General features: G+C 45.2%; 1 protein-coding gene across 2 annotated transcripts in view; it reads right to left on the reverse strand.

Annotated features, from left to right (window-relative positions):
* LRP1 (LDL receptor related protein 1) overlaps positions 1–24,277 on the reverse strand; it is a 1,437,817-nt gene that overhangs the window by 911,452 nt on the left and 502,088 nt on the right. For both annotated transcript variants that reach the window (XM_086966724.1, XM_086966716.1), the window contains exons 31-33: positions 9,508–9,602; positions 8,327–8,476; positions 2,895–3,035 (exon numbers count right to left, since the gene is read on the reverse strand). In XM_086966724.1, coding sequence (XP_086822850.1) covers positions 2,895–3,035; positions 8,327–8,476; positions 9,508–9,602 — 386 coding nt within the window. The remainder of the gene's footprint in view (positions 1–2,894; positions 3,036–8,326; positions 8,477–9,507; positions 9,603–24,277) is intronic.

Raw genomic sequence — 24,277 nt, forward strand, 5'->3', positions numbered from 1 at the left:
AACTAAGATGCCCTCTGGGTGCATACATTAATAAATCCACCACAAGTGGGTTTATTAATACAGGATGTTTAATAACAAACATACCTATTTTCAAGAAAGCCAATATGTAGCTGGGGAACTAGTTTTTATCAGTGTCCAGCACATTTGCTAAAATGGCTGCCCCGTTTACTTGCACTGGCAGTAATAGAACTGACCAGCACAGGTCATATCTACTCATGCAGGTATGCTCTCACATTTTATATGAGGCACCATTACTAGTGATTTACAGAGGGTGCTAAAGGTATTACCAATTGGAGAAACAATTGTACAGTTTTGGGAAACAGATCTTGCACTAGGGACCTGGATAGCAGAAACCCTGCGCACTTTTGTCAAAATTGCATCAGATACCAGGCAAAACGTGGGGGTGACCATGTAAAAAAGGGGGACTTTCCTACTGTGCCTTACACCTCTGAACCCAAGCCTTTTAATTTCGGTATTCCACAGGGCTCTGCATTGAGCCCAACACGTTTTAATGTATATATGACACCTCTAGAAACTCCGATTGAAGCCTTTGACATTCAGGTGGTTTCCTAAACTGATAAACAGACTGTCCTCAGGTTAGACAGTAATGTTACCAGCTCCATGAGTAACTTCAAGGCATGCTTCTCTGCAGTGTTCCAGTGGATGTATTTGAATAATCTGCAGTGTAACACTAGCAAAACTGAGATCCTGTTATTTGGCATCCACCCCCCCAAGCATGTGATGGCCACTGTTGGCCCAGTTTTGTTCCGTCTCCACCAGCCCCTATTTCCTTAATACAGAACCCTGGGGTAACATTTGAGAACAGGACTTCTTTTGGTATACAGGTCGATGGTTTGGTGGGAGAGTGTTTTGGCCTCTTAAAATAACAAAAGAAATTCCCTTATCTGCTACCCGTGCAATATCAAAAGATTAGCATTCATGCCCTTGTCACTTCTCAACTGTACTATGCAAATGCCCTATACTGGGGCTTACCGGCTTCCCAGCTTAGAAGGCTGCAGCTAGTACAGAATGCCGCAGATCGGCTTCTATTAAAAGTGCCTAAAAGCAGTCATATTCAGCATCTTAAAGAGCTGCACTGGCTACCCATCAAGGAGAGTGTAAAGGGCTTACGCTGACTCACAGAGCCTTCTACCAAATAGGGCAGCTGTACTTGGTTAATATAATTATGCTGTAATATCCATCTCGATCCTTACACCTATTCTGATGCTTTGCTGGCAGTGGTCGTGAGAACAAAGAGAAAAAAATGGTTTAGTTCCTCCTTTTCTTTCCATGTTGCCACCCCCTGGAACTCACTTCCTTTTCATCTCAGGGCGATGAAGGATGAACGTTCCTTTAAAAGTCTTCTTAAGACCTGGAAGTTTGAAGCAGCATATGCGTAATTTGCTTCAGCATTGGTGGTAAATGAGGATAGTAGAGCTGAGACATTCTATGAGTAGCTGTGCGCACTATACATTTGTTGACTGATTGAAAGAGGTCTGTGACCTCTGAGCATAATATTGGGCTTCTCACATTAATACACTGACTGATTGATTATTTGGAGACAGGCAGGGCGAGCCTTCCAATTAGAAGAAGAGCTCTTCGATACAATCCTATTGCTGAATTGGTTGTATGCCAATGAAATACTGTAGATTGTCCTCGGTCTACAGCAGTGGTTATTTCCTGCAGGAACAGAGCACTTGAGACAATTGGTTTGGCAGGTAAAGTGACCAGAGGCTCGATTGTGGGTTGTTGACTGTTTGGCCCATGTGGGGTACTCGCAACCTTCTGTACCTGTGACTTAAAAGGCATACCCAGCCTTGGGGCCATTCGGCAGTAAAAATGACATCAAGTCATTCAAAGAGCTGTCTTTTGAATATGAACTCTGGGGTCGCAACTTCCAAGCTCATAAGTAATTCCGGGCTTCAGAACAGTGTAAGTTAAACTTACCACAGAGCACCTCAAGACCAAGGGCGTGTCACAGAAAAAATACAGGTCTCTTATCATTAACACCCCAGACTGCTTTGTATATTTAAGTAAAACATTGGAAAAGTGACTTAGAGTTCTTTGCAGAAGAGGACTGGACTGAAGTCAAGATGGTAACCAGGGAAACTGCTGTCTTACCTCAATGCTGTCTACTTCAACTGAACTATCTTCACTGGGTATATTAACCCCTTCGATGCTCATGACGAGCTCAGCTCGTCATGAGGCACGGTTGAGCTGTGCTTATGACGAGCTGAGCTCGTCATGAAACAATAGAGTTCAAAGCTTCCCAGCACAGGAGGGGAAAAGCCATAGCAGCCAAGGTGTTAAACATCAAAACACTTGTGCCATGTCAATTAGTCAAGGATTCCCAATTGACCTTTACTCTACATAAGTGCTCTATTTAGTGAATATCCTACACCTTGGAAAAGTTACAAACATATTTCTCAATCTGAGCTTTCTTTTAGCAAAACGGTGGAGATGAGTAAATATGCTATGGGTTAGTGAATGAATATGAGGGTAGATGGGGTAAGGACAGAGGTTCACTGATTGAGGCACCAATATGTAAGACATGGGGTTGCTCCTACATGCATGCAACAATTCAGACTCTGTGTTGGAGCAATTTTGGGTTAAGTTAACTTTCCCTCTGCCTACATGACCAGAAGGAAACTGACTCGTTTTCTTAGATGTAAGGTCTACTTTACTGATTTCCCGGTTACCACTCAGAAGCAAAGATATGTGCCATCAAATTCCTATAGCAAATAATACTTTGCGGTTATCGTCTCACCCAAGTTACAGTGTTAAACACTAAGTTCTACTATCTCAAATGCCAATAAAGTGTTTTATTTGAAGAAAAAACCCACTAAGAAACTCCTATCTGAAACACAAAGAGTGATATATGCAGCTGCACTCACCATTCTGCATGTTTCGGTCATAGATCTTCATATGCATGACCAGTGTTGTGCTGTTCCGTAACACCTGCACGTCTGATCCATCTTTTTTGTTGCAGGTCCCCATTTTCTCTGAGGCCTGATCTGCCCACCACAGCTTGTCTCCTACAGGAGAAGCAGAGGAGATGCATCAGTGTCAACCCCAATACTGCATCGCCACAAAGAGGTTCACATATCTATTACTTTCCCTAGCTTGCAAGGTATCCAGAAACACATTGACCCATTCCTGAATGGCTAAAAATGACGGACACATTTTTAGACTAAGATGTATAAGGTGATGAGACTAAATTATATACAATATTCTGTGTACAAGACATAATTGCGACTGAAGAAAGTTTTTAACTAGAGAGCAATTGTATAAACACTAAACTAGGTACTACTGAGAAATAAAAAAGCAAAGTAAAAACATTAGGATCAGGGGTATTAACTCAGAACTTCCCAACACTGCTAGAGCAACACGTTAAAGACCTCTTTCTAGAAATTCTGTTGGACGCTGAAGGAGACAACGTTTTTCCAGATCATACACAACATCTGTATTGCCTAAGAGAACAGCCAAAAACTGCCTCTGGATGTCTTGACTACACAAACTGATAGTACGCTAAGGACGGGAGTGTCAACCTAGAGCTCCATAACATTCAAAGCGACCCTATTGAGACTTAAAAAGTTCAACAAAATGATATCCATTCTTCGCCAAGAATCCATACATTATGGATGGGGACATCCCCTCAAATTCTTTATTACCTATGAGGAAAAGATTGTGTTGCATGTCACTTGGAAGAAGCCAGGAAAATATTGGCAATATCGGATCAGTCTAAGAACACAGAATAAGGGGTGTCCTGATCAACTCAATGGATCATCAGCTTGGAAGAAGCCCACCAGGCCCAAGGCCTAGAGAGCAGCACACAGAAAGACTCAACTGTGAAACAGAGCAACAGCGAAATGTCTAGAGGATGATTGAAATTTAAATGCTGCGAGGTGGTCTTGGTCTCTTGTGATTGTTTATCCTGATACTCTGTTGAGCTGCATTTTGAATGAATCAGCAGCAGTCCCTCACGCCTCTAAATGAGAGAGAGGTGAGCAATGTTCCCTCTAATTTTTTTCACTGTGTGCGGCAGTGGAGGGTCTCTGCGAGCTGCAACCATGGCTATGTGCGCCAGGAAACAAACCGCGCGTGTCTGCGGTGCGAAATGGCACTCAAAACGTTTACTTTAAAAAAGTGAAAAGCTGGTGCATTTTCACACATACAGCGCCACAATAAGTGTCTTAAGGGCAGTATGCAAATGCATTGTATTGCCTGTATTTTCATTGTTGTGTCTGTGACTGCTGTTGTCTGTCTTCCCCGCTGCCTGTACGTGGTCCGTGCCCCTTTTTCTTCCCTCTGTTCCCCTCGCTGTCCCAGTGCTCTCTCTGCCTTGTCTTTCCTTCTGTACCCCTTGCTGCCCGCGTCTCTGCCCAGTTTTCCCTTCCGTTCCCCTCGCTGGCCCCGTGCCTCTCTGCCTTCTGTTCTTAGCTGCCCCTGTATTCTGTATTTTGCCTCTGTGCCATTCGTTATTTGTGCCCGTCTGCCACCTGTGCCACTCGTTTTTGTGACCCTTTTGCCTTCTGTTCCACTCGTTTTTCCGGCCTTTCTGCCCCCTGTTCTACTCGTTTTTTGTGCCTTTCTGCCCTCTGTTCCACTCTGTTTTCCCTCGTTTTTGTGCCCTTCTGCCCTTTCTTCCACTCGTTTTTTGTGTCTTTCTGTCCTGTGTTCCACTCGTTTTTTCCTCGTTTTGTGCCCTTCTGCCCTCTGTTCCACTCGTTTTTTGTGCCCTTCTGCCCTCTGTGCCACTCGTTTTTTTCCTTGTTTTTGCGCCCCTTTTGCCTTCTGTTCTGCTCGTTTCCCCAGTCGCTGTGCCCCCTGCTGCCCACCCCCCGTCTGCCCACTGTGGCCTTTTGTTTAAGTATTGCTGTTAATCAGAGCCCCTTCACGGGCTCCGATTAACAGCAATACTTAAACAAAAGGCCACAGTCTGCCCCGCGCTTTACTAACAAAAGCGTAGAGACAGTTTCCAAACACAGTGTGTGTTAAAGTACGCGCTGTGTTTGGAAACTGACTACGCTTTTGTTAGTAAAGCACGGGGCAGACTGTGGCCTTTTGTTTAAGTATTGCTGTTAATCGGAGCCCGTGAAGGGGATCTGATTAACAGCAATACTTAAACAAAAGGCCACAGTCTGCCCCGCGCTCCCACAAAGCCACAAGCCCCACCAGCCCCCGCCTCCTTACCTGCACTCCTCACGGGCCTCATGTTCGCGCCGCTCGCTTCTTTAAAGCGGCCGGCGGCGCGACTCTCTCGCGCGACGTCCTGTGTGCGCACTCCACGCGAGGGGGTGCGCTCTGATGAGGGGAGGTGACGCACCCTAGAGGGAACGGTGGTGGTGAGTATATCCCCTCTCTTTTCCCCTTTGTTTTTCCAACGCCTCGGATGATGATATGAAATGACTTGAACTCTGGGACATCCTTGCAGGCCGTGGCCTTGACTCCACAGCCCAGTGGCACAGATGCTCCCCCATGCCGATAAGGATATCAGTGAACCAGCGGCAGCTCCTCCGATAAGGTGGCGAAGTGTCGCCCAATTGCTCTCTGAGCAGTTCAAAAAGAAACAATAAAATTATAATCAATGTTATTATCATTTTATTGCTCTGTACTGGCTAAGGTGGGAGGCGGGGAGAGCTTTCCAGAGCAGGGGGAGGAGTGGCCGGGCGTCGTGGGCCAACCAAATGGTCATGCGCACTTTGCAGTATTGAAGAGCCAGGGTGCAGAACATGAATGGCCTCCCAGACCCCGTCTGAGCGTCGAACCATGGGGCTCAGACCAATCACAGCACTGCTGTCACGCACCGTTATGATTGGCTAGGGAGTCTGGGAGACTGTGTGCTTCTTGCTTCGTGGACAGATGACAAACGACAGAGGAGAGACGGTGGCAATACCCAGGTAAGTGGTTTTTTTCAATTCCGCTCCCCCCAGCCTCGCCCTACCAACCCCGATCGTTAGCAGCCGCCACTGCCATGAACATCCTATTAAGCCTGCTAGCCGGGCCCTTCAGGACTGATTCTTTCATTATTTCTTATGCAACTTTTACTGTATCTTGCTTAAAGATTCATTTTGACACAGTTTGGGAGAGGTGGCTCTGGTGGAGGGTGGCAGTGAAGCATTTGATGATACAGACCATTATCAAAAGCCACAGACTTGCATGGGGACACATGACTATTATAATGTCAGGAGGGTTTGTTTTATGAGAGTGATAAGCCAACAACTCACTCAAATAGCCATAGCAGATGAAAATCTTGCTGTTTTGATGGCTAATATCTAACTGATAGCCTGTATGGAAAGGTCTCTTTATATGGTCACCCCCAAGATCTTGGTTTTATGCTGCTGGTATTTAGACTTGTGGTGCAATGAGGTCTGCTAACCAGACCTCAGTGCCTGTGCCCCAACGCTAAAAGTGAGTATGTTTGATAGGCTTTTACTCAATTGCCATAAGATAACTTACTTGCAAGTCCCTGGTATATGGTACCTAGTATATAGAACCCAGAACTAAGTGTAGGTTCAACCCTGGGACTGCAGCACTGGTTGTGCCACCTTGGGTGTGACAAATGTAAACCTTGGCTCAGAGTCTGTCATTGCAGACTGGAAGGGCAGTTGCAAATGGTTAACTCAACTTTGCCATTTAAAGCCGACTCTTCCCATTCTAATATGTGTAAGTCACCCCTGAGGCAGGCCTAACAAGCCTTAGGGTAGAGTGCTGTATGTTAGACAATTGAGCATGTAATTTACCATATGCCCACTGTAAAAACCCTCAATTGTTGTTTTTACTGTGAAAAAAGCTAGAAGACCCATTGGCATTTTCTGCTGCTTATGTCTGCTAAGAGATCTTTTTCTGGATAGCCCGGTCTTAAAGTCTTGCAAGACCTCGTAGTTCATAACCCAGTCATGGTTTTCTTGAAATACTTAGCTGAGTGAGTCTGCTTGTACGTTCTGAATACTTGAACAGCCGTTAGTGTCAAATGTCTGGATATTAACCTAATCCATGTGGCTGGAGATGTAAGGGATAGGTGTCTTGAGTGAGTTCCTCCTTGCTTGTTCAGATAATAGATTGTTGTATGGTTTGGCTGAAGAAGGGAATGTGTTGTTCTGAATGGGAGAAAAGATTTCAAAGCCAGATAAACAGCTCTCAATTCTAGACGGCTAATTTGGTAGGTATTTTCTTTGTACACCAGTATTCATTTGGTTTGTAAGTGTCCCATGTGAGCTCCCCATCTCTGGAGAGATACATCTGTGACTAGATTTTGAATTGGAAGATCCTGATCCTAATTGAATGATATCCCATTCAGTACATTCTTTGGTTGTTTCCACAATGAGAGACTGGAAAGCAGATTGTGAAGGATTCAGGTATTTTCCTAATGGCCCAACACCCGATTCAACTGCTCCTCTAGGCACAGTTGTAAAGTACTCGTTAAGTCTTGTATGTGAAACCACCAGAAAAAGGCAAGAGGCCATTGACCCCAGTGGGGATTAAATCTGTTGTGCCATTGGCTAAAGAGCGTGCAAGAGATTGTGCCACTTAGGATGGATTACTGCTAACCTCTCCTACAAAGGACACACTATTACAGACTCTGTATCCAATATAGCTCCTAGGTGTTGGATTTTATGCACTGGTTAAGTGGTAGATTTCCTGAGGTTTACTCGAAGACCCAACTTGGTTAATGTTTTGAGGCATATTTGAAAATGGTTCAATGTGTCCTCTGATGACATGCCTTTTATAAGTCAGTCGTCTAGGTAATGATAGACAGATTTTTAGTTTTCTTAGATGAACTGAGATAACAGCCATATACTTTGCAAATGTTAGAGGAGCTGATTTTAGTCCAAAAGGTAGGACTTTATATTGGAAATGCTTGGAGCCTACTCAAATCAAAATGAATTGAAGAAACATATGTTTTGCTGTAGCATGTACAATGTACCTGATAAACGCTCATTTGTTAACCAAAATAAACTCAGGCCAAAGCACAGACTAATGTCAATACAAATGAAAAAGTTACTTTGTGAGGCAACTGATATTTAAAACCTGCCATTTCTCAGGATCCTCCTCAAGAAAAAGTAACAGGTTGCAAGTACGGTTGTGATGCAAACTCCACATACCTATCTGAAGGAATGGAGATGAAAATCAAAATGCTTAAGTATTTTAAAATGCACATGTAGGTCAGAAATAGGGCAAGCAATAAATAATGACTGGTCACAAGACCACTGCAGGTTGTGACAATGCCCCTAAACGTGCAACGTCACATCTGATCTTAAGTGCAGCTTCAATATGAACCTCTTTACAAACATTGCTGGACCTAACTGGGTACAAGGCTCCTTACCCATGATTGCCAAGGCGGTTGCTTTAGTCAGGTAGCTCTTCATGGAGTCAATCACCTCCAACTCACTCCCATCCATGTTGCATCGGTTGATGGTCCCATTGCCTGAACTGATCCAGTAGAGCTTCAGGTCTATGAAGTCAATGGCAAGGCCTGAAACGAAAGATCATTTATTTACCAAGCACAACTCACTAACTGAACAGTTTCTGGCCATGCCAGTGATTCACTGCAAGAAAATCAAGACCCAGAGGTTTTCAGAAAGGCCAACTTTTTTTCTCATAAAAACAGTCAAGGATACTTGTCACAGATGGTGTGGGACAGAAAAAGTTCTAGAGCCTGCACACAAAGACAAATAAGTTGCAAGTTATTTGAGACCTGCCTGAGAAAAAATAACAAAACAAAGTGAACAGTTGGGCAAGTGTCACAAGACCCTATGGGTCAAATAACGGTAAACATCCAAATAGAGACAGAGGGGCAAAGTAAATGCCTCAAACCCCATTCTTCCCAATACAGTTAACCAATGCAAGACCTGTTCAAGTGGGGCACTTTACCCCATTTGCCTAATCCAACAAAAAAGAGCCCTTCTGAGGCATGTTGGACACGTTTAAGCTGGGCGAGGGTACACACAAGGAATGGCATTTCTGCAGGCAAACTTGGAATTTAATAAGGCCACAGACACCTGTAATGGCAAGAAAAATGAAGTAAAGGGTTCACATCAAGGGCACTGCGTGTTAGGCTAAAGATGTCATGCCCATGAGATTTTGCTGACCGGTTTTCAAGGAACTGCTAATGCCAGGGTAATCTCTGGGATCCTCTGGGTTCCATAAGAGTTTCCTGTCGACCACCCATGCACATCTCTTGCCTTTCTTTTCCTATCACCTCAATGACCATCTGGAAAAAGATACCATAGCACTGCTGGGATTGAGGCTAGCCTAATAACTGAAAATGTGTCTGCGCAAGTCAAAACACACAAACGAAGGGTTAAAAAAGAGACAATGGATTCTCTCAAAAAGAAATAGTAAACAACATGCAAAAGAAAGGCATTTAGCAAGGATTAATACATCATTATCCTCCAGCTAAATATGAGCATATGATCCAGACTGACAGAATACAGTGGTCCAGCCTAAGCTGTGGCTTGCCTATCTGCCACCTTCTCTGAACTAGCAGCTGCTCTATAAACATACCAACAGGTCCTTTCTGGCCAGTGAACAGGACACTCTGATTTGTGCCGTCCATGTTCGCGATGCTGATGTTGTCCCCATCTGTCCAGTAAAGCTTTCTGTGAATGAAAGAATTATGTGTGTTAGTTTCATGAATTGGGGTGCAAACCTCGATCAGGTCCAAGTCCGCAACAGAAACAAATGCCCATGCATTGAAACATTCCATTCTGTTTTTAACTGGAGTTAAAGATAGATCTATGCCACAGTGATGTGGGACACGTCTACCAAAATAAATTACATACAATCCTAAATAAGGAAGTTTACGGTCCCTTACAGAGAGCATTTCAGGTTTCCACCTTTATGATTGTATGCCCTTGGGCAGCTTAAGTCATAGGGGCCATACATCATTAATAATTCTGGAAATCTAAAGCTTATTTCTATCACTTTAAGACAGAAAGGGTTTTTCAAAACAGCCAAGCTTCGATAATTGTTCACCATTAGCAATGTTAAATTAGATATTATGTATTTTCAGCAGTGGGCCCCTGAAAATAGTTTGCAAATATTTAGAACTAATAGTTGCAGAGTCTTCACTGCAACTGTATTCTCTAGTAGTACCTTATAAATATTTTACAAAAGGCACCCTGAAACAAACTTTTCAGGATATTCCGCATTTCTATTGGTGATTAATATAGTTCTAAGACTTGTCACCCTATTGTTAGTGATTTCTCATCGGGAAAGTCTTTGAACAAAAAGTAAATTAAATTGGTAAATGTGATTAAAGTTCAATTGAAATCAATTCAAACAAAAAGTAATTCTTCAAAATTAAAATGGTTAGAAATACATCGAAAAGGGAAAGTTAAAAGGAAGCAGTAAGCCTTTAAAACAACTAATGGTAACACGGATTTTAGAAAAGGGCCCCTTTTCTAGGTGGTCATTCCCCCTTTTTGCCTGATATTTGATGCAATTTGGACTAGAAGTGCACTGCAATCCTGCTAACCAGGTCCCCAGTGCCAGATCGCATTCCTAAAAGTGCACAATTGTTAACCCAATTGGCAAGACCTTTGGGCACCCCTGTGAATCCCTAGGAAATGGTACCCCAGGTACCTTGGGCAAGGCTACCAGAGAGGGTCCCTAAGGGCTGCAGCATGTATTGTGCCGCCCTAAGGGACCCCTCACCAAACACCTACAGACTGCCACTGCAGGCTGCGTGTCTTGGTGCAGACAGAAGTTAAAACCCGACATGGCACACATCCCTGTGTGCCATGCCTACAAACACATCATACAGTATATGTAAGTCACCCCACATCAGGCCTTCCAGTCCTAAGGCAGGGTGCATTATACTGCATGTGTTGACATATCTGACTGAGCAGATATGCCCCTGTTCTGGCCAGCTAAATTCCTGCCGGAACAAGGGACCAGGGAAGCGGTTTAAAAAAAATGTGCTATACACTGGTGAAAACAAGTTCCCCAACTACATGATGGCTTCACTGAAACCTCACATGTTTGGTGTCAAACATCTTGTATTAATAAACCCACACTGATTCTAGTGATGGATTTACAAATTCATGAATCCAAAGTGCACCTTAGAGGTGGCCCCCTGAAAACATACCACCTATTAGAGTGCTGACTGACTGGTTCTAGCCCGCCTGCCACCCCAGACGAGTTTGATCCCCAGGGGTGAGAGCCTTTGTTCTCAGGAGGTCAGGAACAAAGCCTACTTGGGCAGAGGGTGTTTACACCCCCTCCCACAGGATGCCCTGCAAATGAGCATTCCAAGGCAGGGAGCTTCAAAGAGACTACCACCTTTGGTATATGATTCTAAATATAAAGATGTGTTATTTTTATAAATTGGTGTGCGTCGCGTCTTATTATTGAGATGTGTATACCATTCCTTGACTGTATGCGTATTTGCAAATACCCAACACTCTTCTCTGATAAGCCTAAGGCTGCCCATTCACATTACACCCTAAAAGAGCACCTTGGGTTTTCCATGCGAAAGCCTCTGTCCACTCATAAGGTAATACCTGAACTCTTTACACAGTATACCTCTTTTTGGGTATACTATATAAAGAGCCAGCTGCCTGCACCGATATCTTGAAGGAACAGCACTTAATTGCATCCACTCAGTACCAACCCATAACCCCGTATCCACCACAAATACCTATGCCTTGGTAGATTGTTTGATTTAGAAAGATCGCGGAGTGTGATTTTCCAAGACATTTATTGCACATATAAAAGGATAAACCACCAATATCACATCCCCCCTGTCACCTATTCAGGGAGACAATTAGCAATTTACACCTCTTCTCCATCCTCTTATCAGTGCTTATTGTTTTATAAACTTTAAACTATTATGTTTTCCAATTCTATCTTTTACCAAAAGCATTTCCAATCGAATTTCAGAGAATATAGATCAACACATTTGTGATACAAAAATGAGAGCAAACCAAATAAACCCACAGGGACTCCCAGGCTGCCTTTTAACCACTTTCCCATTGTTCATAAACCCACTAGTGAAAGCACTGTGGTAGCAAACTATCAATTACGTTGCTTGTACACTCCTCTTATGTGGTACACAAGATGCCTCTAACCAGCCAGTTAGTGCCAGCACTTCCTACACAAATGTAAACAGACAAAATCTGTGGATGGCAGCATTCAAAAATTGAGGAATGGGTTCCACACATGGAACTAGGCCCACAATTAGCCCTTCCTTTGCCAACCACCGAATGCAACACACTGTTTTTGAGTGTGGAAATGAAGTACAAGTGGTAAACTGCTAAAACCCTAAATTTTAACAAGTTTACACTTTCAGAGGACAGTAAAGGCTGTGGGCAGCTTTGAAACAGGGAGAGATCACAAGACCATACATTGGAGACGCTAAGGTAAAGCATGTAAACGTTGAATGTCAGGAAAGGAAAATGCTACTTACCAGTATGCTTCTGTTCTTGGCATGTAGAGATGCAGAGTTGTACACTATGCATAGATCGCCATCTGGTGTTGGGCTCGGATGTTGGCATGTTGTTTTTGTCTTTGAAGAAGTATTGCAGTCATGAGACTGGTGACTCCTCCTTCGGTGGACAATGCGCATGGGCATTGGCTCCAACTTAGGGTTAGATGGAGTAGTAAGAAGTAGAAAGATGTCCATGAGTGATGTTTTTAAATAAGATAATACTGGAACAGATAGAGGTATCCGGGGAGGTGGGTGGGCGTGTACAACTCTGCAGCTCTACATGCCTAGAATAGATGCATACTGGTAAGTAGCATTTTCCGTTTGAGGCATATGAGCTGCAGATTGTACACTATGCAATGACTATACAGCAGTATCCTCCTTAGCTGTGGCTGCCTGTATCTGTTGCAGTAGTTTGAAATAGTGTTTTAATACAGTTTGGCCCACACTAGCTTGTTACTTTGCCTGCACAGCTCCACAATAGTGTTTTGTGGAGAGGTATGGTGTGGCCCAAGTTGCTGCCTTACATATGTCATCAAGGGGAATGTTCCCTAAGAATATCTTAGAGGCCCCTCGTTTATGTGTAGAATGAGCTCTAGGGGGGATGTTAACGTTTGTTTGGCTTTAAGGTAGCATATTTGTATGCATTTTACAATCCATCTTGCAATTCCGGTTTTGGATATAGGATTGCCCTTGTGAGGTGGGGAGAAAGCCATGAAAAGTTGTTTGGTTTTCCTAAAGCATTTTGTTTCTTTCAGTGCAGTAAAGTAATGCTCTTTTAACATCTACGGTGTGTAGAGCTCTTTCTTCCACTGAGTCTGGTTAAGGAAAGAATACTGGTAGTTCAACAGACTAGTATATATGGAAGGCAGATACAACTTTGGGTAAACATTTTGGGTTTGTTTTAAGAACCACTTTGTTATGATCGATTTGTAAAAATGGTTCTTGTATGGTTAATGCCTGAAGTTCACTCACTCTTCTGAGAGATGTGAATGCGACTAAAAATACTACTTTCCAAGTAAGGAACTGTAGTTTACAGTTGTGTAGAGGTTCAAAAGAGGACCCATTAGTCTGGTAAGGAGTACATTGAGATTCCACACTGGAGAGGGTGGAGCTCTTGGTGGAATTATTCTTTTAAGTCCTTCCATAAAAGCATTAATAGCGGGAATTCTAAACAAAGACAAATGTTGTCCGTTCTGGAGGTAGGCTGCTGTGGCAGCTAGATATAACCTTATAGATGTATACGCTAGGTTACATTGTTGTAGATGCAAGAGGTAACAGATGATGTTTTGAATGGTAGCATCTAGTGGGTTGATTTTATTGTGTGGGCAATAAATGACGAACCTCTTCCTTGCCGCATACCATGCCCTTGCGGTAGGGCGTCTAGCTTCTTTGATAATGTTCATACAGTCTGGCGGGAGATTAAGGTAGCCAAACTCTAGGATTTCAGGAGCCAGATCGCAAGGTTGAGCTGATTGGGATCTGGGTGTCTTATCTCTCCATGGTTCCGAGTGAGAAGCTTGGGGGAGAGGTGAAGCTTTTGAGGTGATAGTTCCAACAGAGTTGTGAACCACGGTTGCCTTGCCCATGTTGGAGCAACTAGGATCATTGTGAGGGAATGTTGTTGGAGTTTCCTCAATAGTAATGGAATGAGTGGGAGAGGCGGAAAAGCATAAGCAAATTTGCCGGACCGATTCCTCCATATCACATTGCCTTTGGACAATGGGTGTGGATACCTGTATGCGAAGCTTGGGCGTTTTGGTGTGTGGCAAACAGATCTATCTCTGGGTGTCCCCACTTGTGAAAGAATGGAAGAAGAACTTGAGGATGAAGTACCCATTCGTGGATCTGTTGTGTTTGACGGCTGAGCAGATCCGCTATCTGATTGTGTACTCCTGGTAGGTGTTCTGCCAGGAGGTATATCTTCCGCAAAATGGCCCATCTCCAGATGCTCTGTGCTAGGTGGGATAACTGTAGAGAGTGTGTGTCCCCTTCCTTTTGTATGTAATACATTGCTGTTGTGTCTGTACGGATTAGGACACCTTTCCCTAGCAGTAGTGATTGAAAAGACTCCAACACTAGAGAGATTGCTAACAATTCTAGGTAGCTGATGTGAAATAATTTTTGTTGGGAGGTCCATAAACCTGGAACGATATGGGTGTGAAGATGTACTCCCCAGCCAGTGAGTGATGCATCTGTTAGCGCTATCTGTGGGACTGGCTTGAGGAACGACCGCCCTTTGGAAAGTTTTTTTGTGGTCCACCACTGCAGAGAGCGATGAATGGGGTCGTCCACCAACACCAGATCTGTTAGCTGACCTTGAGCTTGGTTCCACGGACATGCTCGACACTCTTGTAATGGACGCATTTGCAGTCTTGCATGAGGAACGAGAAAAATGCAAGAGGCCATCATTCCTATTTGCCGCATGAACACTCTTGCTGGTAGTGAGTGTTGTGGCTGAAATCTTTGAACTAGCATTTGTATAGTACTTATCCTGACTCGATTGGGATATGCTAGGGCTGTGGAAGAATCCACTGTAGCTCCTAGATATTGTTGTAGTGTGGACGGTTGGAGATGGGATTTGCCTAGATTTATTGTGAATCCCAGACTGTGAAGCAACTGTATTGTACAGAGTGTGTGTTGAACACAGCTGTTGTTGGAGTTTGTGTTTATGAGCCAATCGTCCAGATAGGGAAGACATGAATTTGTTGTCTTCTCAGATGGGCTGCAACCACTGCGAGGCACTGGGTGAACACTCTGTTTGCTGTAGTGACTCCGAATGGAAGAACTTTGAACTGGTAGTGTTGACCATCTACCACAAACCTGAGATATTTCCTGTGAGCAGGATGTATGGGAATGTGGAAGTAGGCGTCCTTTAGATCTAGCGTGGAGAGAAAGTTGCCTTGCTGTAGTAGTAGAATCACGTGTTGTAAAGTGACCATGTGGAAGTGGTCTGACAATGTAAAAGTTGAGCGGTCTGAGGTCCAGTATTTGGCCTGAGAGAGCCGTCCTTTTTTGGGATTAGAAAATAAAGGGAATAGACCCCTGTGCCCTGATGAGGCACAGGAACTGGTTCTACTGCATGTTTTTGTAACATTGCTAAGACCTCCTGTTTGAGGAGCGTCAGGTGTTCTAATGACATTTGACGCTGTTTTGGAGGAATGTTGAGAGGCGTAGAAGTGAGTTCCAGGCAATAACCATTCTGGATAATTTGTCTTACCCACTTGTCTGTTGTGATGGAATTCCAGAAAGGAAGGAACTGTGAAAGGCATCCCCTGACAGGAGTGGGATGATCGGAGGGAAGCGTGGGGAAGTCACTGTTTGCTATTAGGGGAGTTGTTAACCCGTCTCTACCCTTGTTGTTCCCTCTGTAACTTCCCCTATTGTATCCCCTGGGAAAGGAGCTCTGGTTAGGACTTTCATAGGATGAGGACGGGTGTTCTGATGTATTTGTCTTGGAACCTGCTCTATACAAAGAGCGGCGAAAGAAGCCTCTGGCAGATGGGGACTGTAAGGCTCCCATAGACTTTGCGGTCTCTGTGTCCTTTTTAATCATTTCCAAATATGCGTCAACTGCAGGGCCAAAGAGGTGCTCCTGATCAAAGGGTTGATTTAGGATGGTATTTTGTACCTATTGTTTAATTCCAGATACCCTGAGCCAGGCGTGTCTGCGTAGCAAAACACTGGTATTTATTGAACGGGACACTGTGTCTGCTGCGCCAAGCGCACATGTGATGGATGTATTGGTTATTAGCCGGATGGCTTTGGTTTGTCCATGAGTGCCGGGCCCGGAGTCGGGGTGCTCAAAGTTTTTGTACGGTGTGGACCTGAGCACAAAGGTGTTACTGGAGCCATTGGTATGGGTTTGGGTGGGGCGGGGGTCTCAGTACTCATGTCCCTTTGAGCCGGGGTGATGTCATCTTCGGCGTCGGAGAAGTCTGCTTTGGAGTCCGGGTCCTTTTCTCCTCTTCTGGCTCCAGAAGGCTATCAGGACCTGGATGGAAGATGTTCGGAATGGAACCTGTGCCTCAGGACATCTCGCGGCGTCAAGCTTGACGATCCTGGATGGTCTTCTTGGACTTAAAGAACAAGCCTCACTATCGACCTCTCTGGAGAGAGGCACAGATTGCAAACAGGATGGAGGCCCGAGTGTGGAAACTTAGCACCAAACTGGGGAAATTTTTTAAAGGGAGTCTGTTCCATCGACGTCCGTCTTTACCGGCGTGCGTAGGCCCAGCGGCCGGCGTCAAAGTCCGCAGGTGTCGAAGTTTATTCGTAAGTTGTCAAGGGTGTGAGTCAAAGGCACGCAATTGAGACAATACCGTCGGTTAAGTGTGATTGCGCGTCGAAAGGGGGCTCTATAACGACACCGACCCAGAGCGCAGCTAGTCCCATCCGAACCCGATGGCGGAAAAAACTATCTAATGATGGAGCTGATGCCCTCGCGCATTGTCCACCAAAGGAGGAATCTCCAGTCTTGTGACTGCAACACATCTTCGAAGACAAAAACAACATGCAGACAACCGAGCCCAACACCAGAAGGTGATCTATGCATAGTGTACAATCTGCAGCTCATATGCCTCAAACGAAGTGCTCTTATGACCTTGTTTTCCTTAATGACAACTTCAATTCCCTACTTCTAAAAGCAGATTTCTCACCCTGTTATTACCCCCAGGTGCTAGACTGGATAGAGATTTTTCTTAGCACTGCTCCAACTCGCTGGCAGGGGAGGTGTGCAGATCAGTGTCCGCTTCGCACTGCCCCGGAGTGATCCCTGAGCCACATACGTGCAAAACCCTAACGTGATTGCATCAGTTTCTTTCTTTATTTGCCTTCGGATGTGTTTTTGTGTGTGCAAGGGACAATGCCCCCTCTGAAGAATACAGGGCTTTAACTTTGCAAGGACTGTCAGAAACATATCGGTGACAGATCCCCAACAGGTAGGTCTCTGGTGCCTAGGGTTTTTTAATCAATCAATCAATTAATCAATCAATCAGGGTTTTTGAAGCGCTCTACTCACCCATGAGGGTCTTAAGGCGCTGTTGGGAGGGGAGGGGTCAAGCAGCTCCGTTGTCATCCGAAAAGCCAGGTCTTGAGATCCTTTCTGAATAGGTGAAGTGTCGTACTTCGTCTGATGTGGAAGGTGAGTTTGTTCCAGGTCTTGGCAGCAATGTAGGAGAACGATCTGCCACCCACTAACTCCAAAGCTAGCAGGGACTGTGCCAGGATGAATCCCAAAGTGAACTTCGATGGTAAAGACGAGCTTTATGCCATTGGAAGGTATTCAAGGGCTGGTCTCAGTCAAGGACGTGGACCAGCCCAGTGAAAGGTCCTCTTCCCATTACAAATCAATATGGCTAATCCAAATCGAAAAAGAGGCATGAGAAGTTAAAGTGCAACTCTTCCCCCCTCTTTCTGCCATTGTCATCAAGCAAAGTTGTACAGATGTCAAGAGGAATCCAGATCTTGGTCCCAGTCTCCTACTGCAGAAGCTATCCCACAGCTTATACTCATCCAACCCAAATTTCAATGTTTATTGTGACACACAAGTTTAAGGGTTGCACATCTGTGACATCCTTCCCACTCCCTCTGGCATGCCTTTGGACTATCAAGTTTCTGAGGAGCCCTACAGTCCGATTAACATTAGCAGCCACATCTTCAATGCCATCTGTACCGCTTGACCCCCACTATGGGGCCTGCCCAGACTCCGGGGCTGATGCTCAACCCAACGTGGAGCCCTGAACTATAGTCGTCGCTGGTCCTCCAAGTGTCTGTGCTGATGCACCGTAAGAATTCATTACTTTACTAGGTGGAAGAAAATCCAACACAACCTTGACAAAAGTCGGGCCCTTTACTATCAGTTCAACCTCACTTTGACTAAGATTAAACTTTTTGCCCAGAGCACTCCACATACATTTTCCAGCTAATTTTCAGCACAATCAATATGATGATGGGGAGAAAGTATGCCACTATTAGAACGAGGAAAATTTGTTCATGGACCTTCAAGGCGCCATTGAATTAGACACTTCCCCGAACACTGGGCTGAACTCTACCCCATGCACCTCTCAAATGAATCTGCTTTGTTTGCTGTTAAAATAAGGAGGCCTGTTAGATCTCTAACTTCCATCTGTAGAAGTCAAGACTAATAACCTGTTGGACAACCTGCCACCTGGATAGACTCCCACAGAACCACTTTGTCCTTTTAATGAAGCCCTGACGGACATTGTGAAGCGCACTTGGGGCTAGACTGGCTCTTGCTTATCGGTTAACAGACAGGTTGCAAGAAGAGACGGATCCTCCTGGCGACCTGCCCTTCCTTGTTCAACACCCTATGCCGTAACTTTTGGTGACCCAGGCGTTGACAAGCAGACTCACCCCTAACTTATTTTCAAGTTTGCTTCTTAATAGGGAATCCAAGCGTATGTTGCACTCTGCCCAAGGACTCGGTACGCCTGCCAGAGGGGTAGCTTACATAGATGTACAGGGGAAGTAGTGGCTTTACCTTTGCATTTAATGGCAAAGTTGGGCTAGAAAGTGCACAACTGCTCTGCCAGTCTGCAGTGGCGGGTTGGGGGACTTTAGTTTACTTGGGGGATCTCCAGGGTGGGACAACAAGAGCTTCAAGCCTTGGGGTACCCCTCTAACTTACATGCCCTGGGTACCACATACTAGTTAGGAACTTATAGGTAGGTTAGCCATTTCCAATTGGTTCGACTAATTCGCCATACAGTTCAAGGTCAGGGCACTGGCACTGAGGTCTGATTAGCAAGCCTCAGTGCACTCAGTCAAAAAACAGAAGCCTTAATTTGGTGTTCTTCTTCCTCATGTGTACTCTATTTGAGATGGTGCACAGATGTGCTTTAAGGCTTGACTCTCAAAACAGTCTCTCATAGCCAGAAACTCAGCTCACCATACGAGTGAGCTACAAGCAGCATATGTTCACCCACAATAGTGCACTTTGTTTTTGGGACAAACTGATGTTGCGTACTACAGCAGCAGCTTTGCCTAAAGTTGTGATGCTCTTTCACGTCTGACTGTTTATCACCCCTTCCTGCAATCTTTGCCCTGGCTTACCTGTCAAAAGAGGGAGAGAGTCCATGGTTTCGATCTCAAAAGAGCTTTTAGTTTTTACATCAATCACATCAAACACCATCAGATGGACAATCGACTCTAGTCCTCTGTATAAAGATTTGCTGTGTATTGACTAAGTTGGCAGGGTATGCCCAGATGTTTGTCCCTTGCTCACTTTGCCACTGGATTCGAGCTAGCCTGGCTGATGTGGGCTGTTAGCCCAAAACCGGTCCCATGATACTTGTTTCCGGTCCAGGGAAGACATGGCTTGGCAGTTCTGGTTGGACTGTTCCCTTGAGGCACAGGGTCAAGACTGATTTACATATAGCGGTGTCTGAACTGGGGTGGCAAAGTGAGCTAAAGAACGATGATGGATTCAACTAAGATCTGTGACTGGGGGTGAGTGTCTGAAAAGTTTCAGCACTCCGTCCATCATCTCCTTGTGTTTGCTTTGACTAAGAAGCAGCCACCAGAAAGGCTGGAGGCTCACTTGACCAGAGCCAAGGCTGCTACCACCATATTGGCAATCTAGGAGCCCGTTCTGGGCATCTGCCAGGCCATGATGTGGGCGTCAACCCATATGTTCATGAATCACTCCTGCTTTGATAACCACATCCAGTAGGAGGGGCACTTCGCTCATTCGGTCCTGTATGGTTTTCTTGGTTGAGACCCTCCACAGACCCACAGCCTGAAGAGTTATTGCTTTGGTGTCTATTCACAAGGTTAGGAATCTGCAGTTGGAAGTTCCAATCAGAAGAAAAAGTTACAGTAACCCTCTTTCTGGTGGATACCATATAACTGCAGATTCTTCACAGCCCTCCCTTCTTAATGTTCTGTGCAATGGATTCCTTTCACTGTCCATAATGATTACAGATTAGAGATCTACAAACTTGCATATCCAATAAGTTCATAAGTACGACGGCAAGGACGAAGTCAAGAAAGACACTGATGTCAGCGCTCAAAGGTGGCACGTAGATTTGGCTTTTGCGCATCTTCAGGGGTGGGACAAAGCTGAAGTGGAGCTGCATGGTGCCTCCTCTAGGTACACAGAAACAATGCTAAGAAATATTTCTAGATCCAGTGTGGCATCTGGGGGTATTCTCAAGTTGAGAAATCTGTGGTTAGATAAGAGTATCCACCAGAAGGAAAATGTTACTTACCCAGTTATCATCTGTTCGTGGCATGTAGTGTTGTACATTCACATGCTGTGCATACTAAGGCTATCTAGTATTGGGCTCGGATATGTGCAAGTTATTTTTCTTCAAATAGGTCTTTCGAGTCTCAAGGTACTGAGACTCCTCCTCTTGCTGGTAATGTGCATGGCTATCAACTCCATTGTTAGATTGGTTTCCCGCTCAGCGAGTGAGGATGGAATGTGTATGAAGCAATGTAAAGAGAGATGTTCATGCAAAGAATGAGGGGAAAAAAACAACATATAAAGATGACTGCCATGTATGGCAACAGGTATCCAGGGAGGAGGGTGGGTGCATGTGAATCTACAGCCCAACATGCCACGAACAGATGTCTACAAAGTAACATTTTCTGGTCGAGGTATGAGTGGCTGTACCCATGCCATGCACAGACTCTGTAGCAGTCCTCCCAGAAAGTGGTGGCTAGCCTGTGGAAGTTGCAGTAGATTGAAAAAGTGTACAGAGAACTTCCTGGCCAACATTGGCTTGTTGGCGAGCCAGCACACCCACACAATGTTTTGTAGACGTACAAGTGGTTCTTGTAAGGGAACTGCTGGATGGTTTTAAGCCTAATCTTGTAACTCTGCATAAAAAAAGCTAATTTGCACATTGTTCGTTGCCCCATTGCCCTTTGCTTACAGTATTTTGAAGTCCGGTAGTGACGCGACCAGATTGGCCAATTTGATCCAATCCGGTCCAGTCTGGGAGGAGCCAGTTGTGCCCCCCGTGTACAAAATGCACATCGAAGCCCGGACGCCCTTTTAGGATGAGTGGTTCTAGCGAGGGAACTGATGGTTGGTTTTCAGCCTAATCTTGTAACTCTGCATAAAAAAGCAAAGTTGCACATTGTTCGTTGCTCCAGTGCACTTTGCTTACTGTATTTTTGAGTCCGGTAGTGCCGCGACCAGATTGGCCAGTTTTATCGAATCCTGTCCAGCCTGGGAGAAGCTAGTTGTGCCCGCCAGGTACTAAATGCACACTGCAGCGTGGACGTGCCTATAGGACGAGTGGTTCAAGCAGGGAATTGCTGGTTGTTCTTTAGCCTAATCTTGCAACCCTGCATAAAAAAGCTAATTTGCACATTGTTTGTTGCTCCATTGCACTTTGCTTACTGTATTTTTGAGTCAGGTTGTGCCGCGACCCAACTGTCCAGATGTATCCAATCCGGTCCAGCCTTGACGTCGTCAGGAGCCAAGGACCCTGCCCCTTGCCCACCTCATTGGTTAGTCTATACAAGGGAAGCTCTATTTGCTCTGCAATCTACAGCCGATTGTGGGTTTCACAGCTGGCACCCTGATTCCTGTCCCTCACATTCCAATCTATGCAACTTTAAGGTGAACCCCCACCTCCGAGCGGAGCCCCTAGCCTCTGTGCTGAAGGAATATATTATTTGCAGCTTAAACTGCAGTTCCCTAGTCAAACATCATGCGGAGGTGTCGGACCTCCTTCAAGAGATTTCCACAGATATTTTATTCCTTACGGAGACGTGGCTCTCTGAGTATTCTGTAGCTATACCGGCCTTGAACCGCCCCGCAGGATACGCTATGAACGTACGAGTTACTTACCTTCGGTAACGATGTATCTGGTAGAGACAATTCTAGCTGCAGATTCCTTAACGTAGAATATCCCCAAGGCGTGAGACTGGACCAGGAAAACTTTCTTGCCCAGAATCCCTGCGCGCCGGGGGCGGCGGTGCCAAGCGACTCCGCCCGACGTCCTCAGTGGGCGTGACATCAACGAGGTCACATAAGCCCCTTCCCGACGCACTGACATCAGTTTGCTTCAGAGAACTTTTTCGCGCCACAACGCGGAGCCATCACAACAAAACTGAGGAGAGCATGAGAACAGTGTGCAAAAAAAACAGATAGAAAAAAAAAAGAGAAACAAAAGGTGAAAAACACCGCCAGGTGGCACAAAGGCAGCAGAAGGCAATAACAGCAGGCCAGAGCAAGAAAAAAGGCAGAGCACCACTGTGAGGAACAGCTGGTGCAATCAAGACGAGAGCACCAAGTGGCAGTAAAACACTAGAAGGCCAGAGCAGCAAGACATAGCAAGGAAAGCGTAAAGCACCACTCCGTGGAACCACCTTGAAAGCCAAGGCGAGAGCCCGCCCGGAGGCACAAGCAGGAGAGAGCGCCGTGACAAAGAGAGAGAGAGAGAGAGAGAGGAATCTGCACCTAAATATAGTCTCTACCAGATAAGGCATTACCACAGGTAAGTAATTTGTTCATCTGATAGAGACTTCTAGTCGCAGATTTTTGACTTTTGAAGAGATACCCAAGCAACACCATCCACAGTGGTGGGTCTGCGGACCAATCTAAAAGAAGGAAGTCCCACTAGATCAATCGGTAATAGTGCCTATTCCTAAGGACCTGACTGTCCAGACAGTAATGTTTGGGGAACGTGAGCAGGGAAGTCCATGTTGCTACCTGGCAGATGTCCAGGACCGGAACTCCACGAGCTAACACAGTGGTGCAGCTAAAGCTCTGGTGGAATGAGTTGGCAAACATTCTGGAGGTTGTTTCTTGGTCAGTGTTTAGCAGATTTTATTGCAGAGCATGACCTATCTAGAGATGGTTCACTTCTGCACACCCTGGCCTTTCTTCGCACCAAAAATACCAGACATAGAGCTGGTCGTCCACCCAGAACTCTTGGTGTGCTGTCAAGGTGAAATGACAACGCTGTTTTCAGGCCCAGACAGTGGAGTCGCTTCACTTCTTTAGAGGGATGTGGAGGAGCATAAAAGGTAGGCAGAGTGATGGATTATCATACGTGAAATGAAGTGACCACTTTCAGCAAAAAAAGGAGGCCCTTGCAGGAAGCACCAGTTTGTCAGGATAGACTAGTAGGTAAGGCGGCATAAATGACTAGGCCTGCAGCTCACTTACTCTACAGGCAGACGTATTAGCCACAAGGACGGCTGTTTTAATTCTCAGAAGTCGCAGGGGACAATTAAGGAGAGGCTCGAAAAGAGCACACCTCAAGAAAGCTAAACACCAAATTAAGGTCCTGCTGAGGGACGAGAAATGGTGAAGGAGGGAAGAGACGAACAAGACCTTTCAGAAACGTATGTACAATGGGGTATTTGAACAGATAAGATTGGTCAGACAGCCACAAAAAGGCAGAAAGAGTAGATAGATATTCCTTAAGTGTCCAGAGCAAAGCCCTGCTGGGCAAGGGGACAAATGAAGTGTAAAACTTCAGAAAGGGAGGCAGAAAGGGGATCAATGGCTTTTTCTGCACACCATGCCACAAATTGTTTTCAACAGAAGAAGTATGCTGTCTTTGGAAGGGACACCTGGCTGCCAAGATAGTCGTGCTCAGTAGCTCAAGATACCAGACTCTGTGCCAATTCAGAGCCACAATGATGATTTGGGGTTTGTAGTTTTGGACCTTTCTGAGTACTTAGGGCAGGAGTATGAGCTGAAAGGCATATTGGAGAACTGTGCTCCACTAGAGACGAGAACGGTCTCCGAGAGCCGCTTTGGAAACTCCAATGCGCAAAACTGTTGGCATTGCACGTTCTCAGCGGAGGCAAACAGATCTAACCAAGGCTCTCCACACTGTTGAAAGAGAACTAGAGCCA

The sequence above is a fragment of the Lissotriton vulgaris genome, chromosome 1_1, assembly GCF_964263255.1.
Source record: "Lissotriton vulgaris chromosome 1_1, aLisVul1.2, whole genome shotgun sequence".
NCBI lineage: Eukaryota > Metazoa > Chordata > Amphibia > Caudata > Salamandridae > Lissotriton > Lissotriton vulgaris.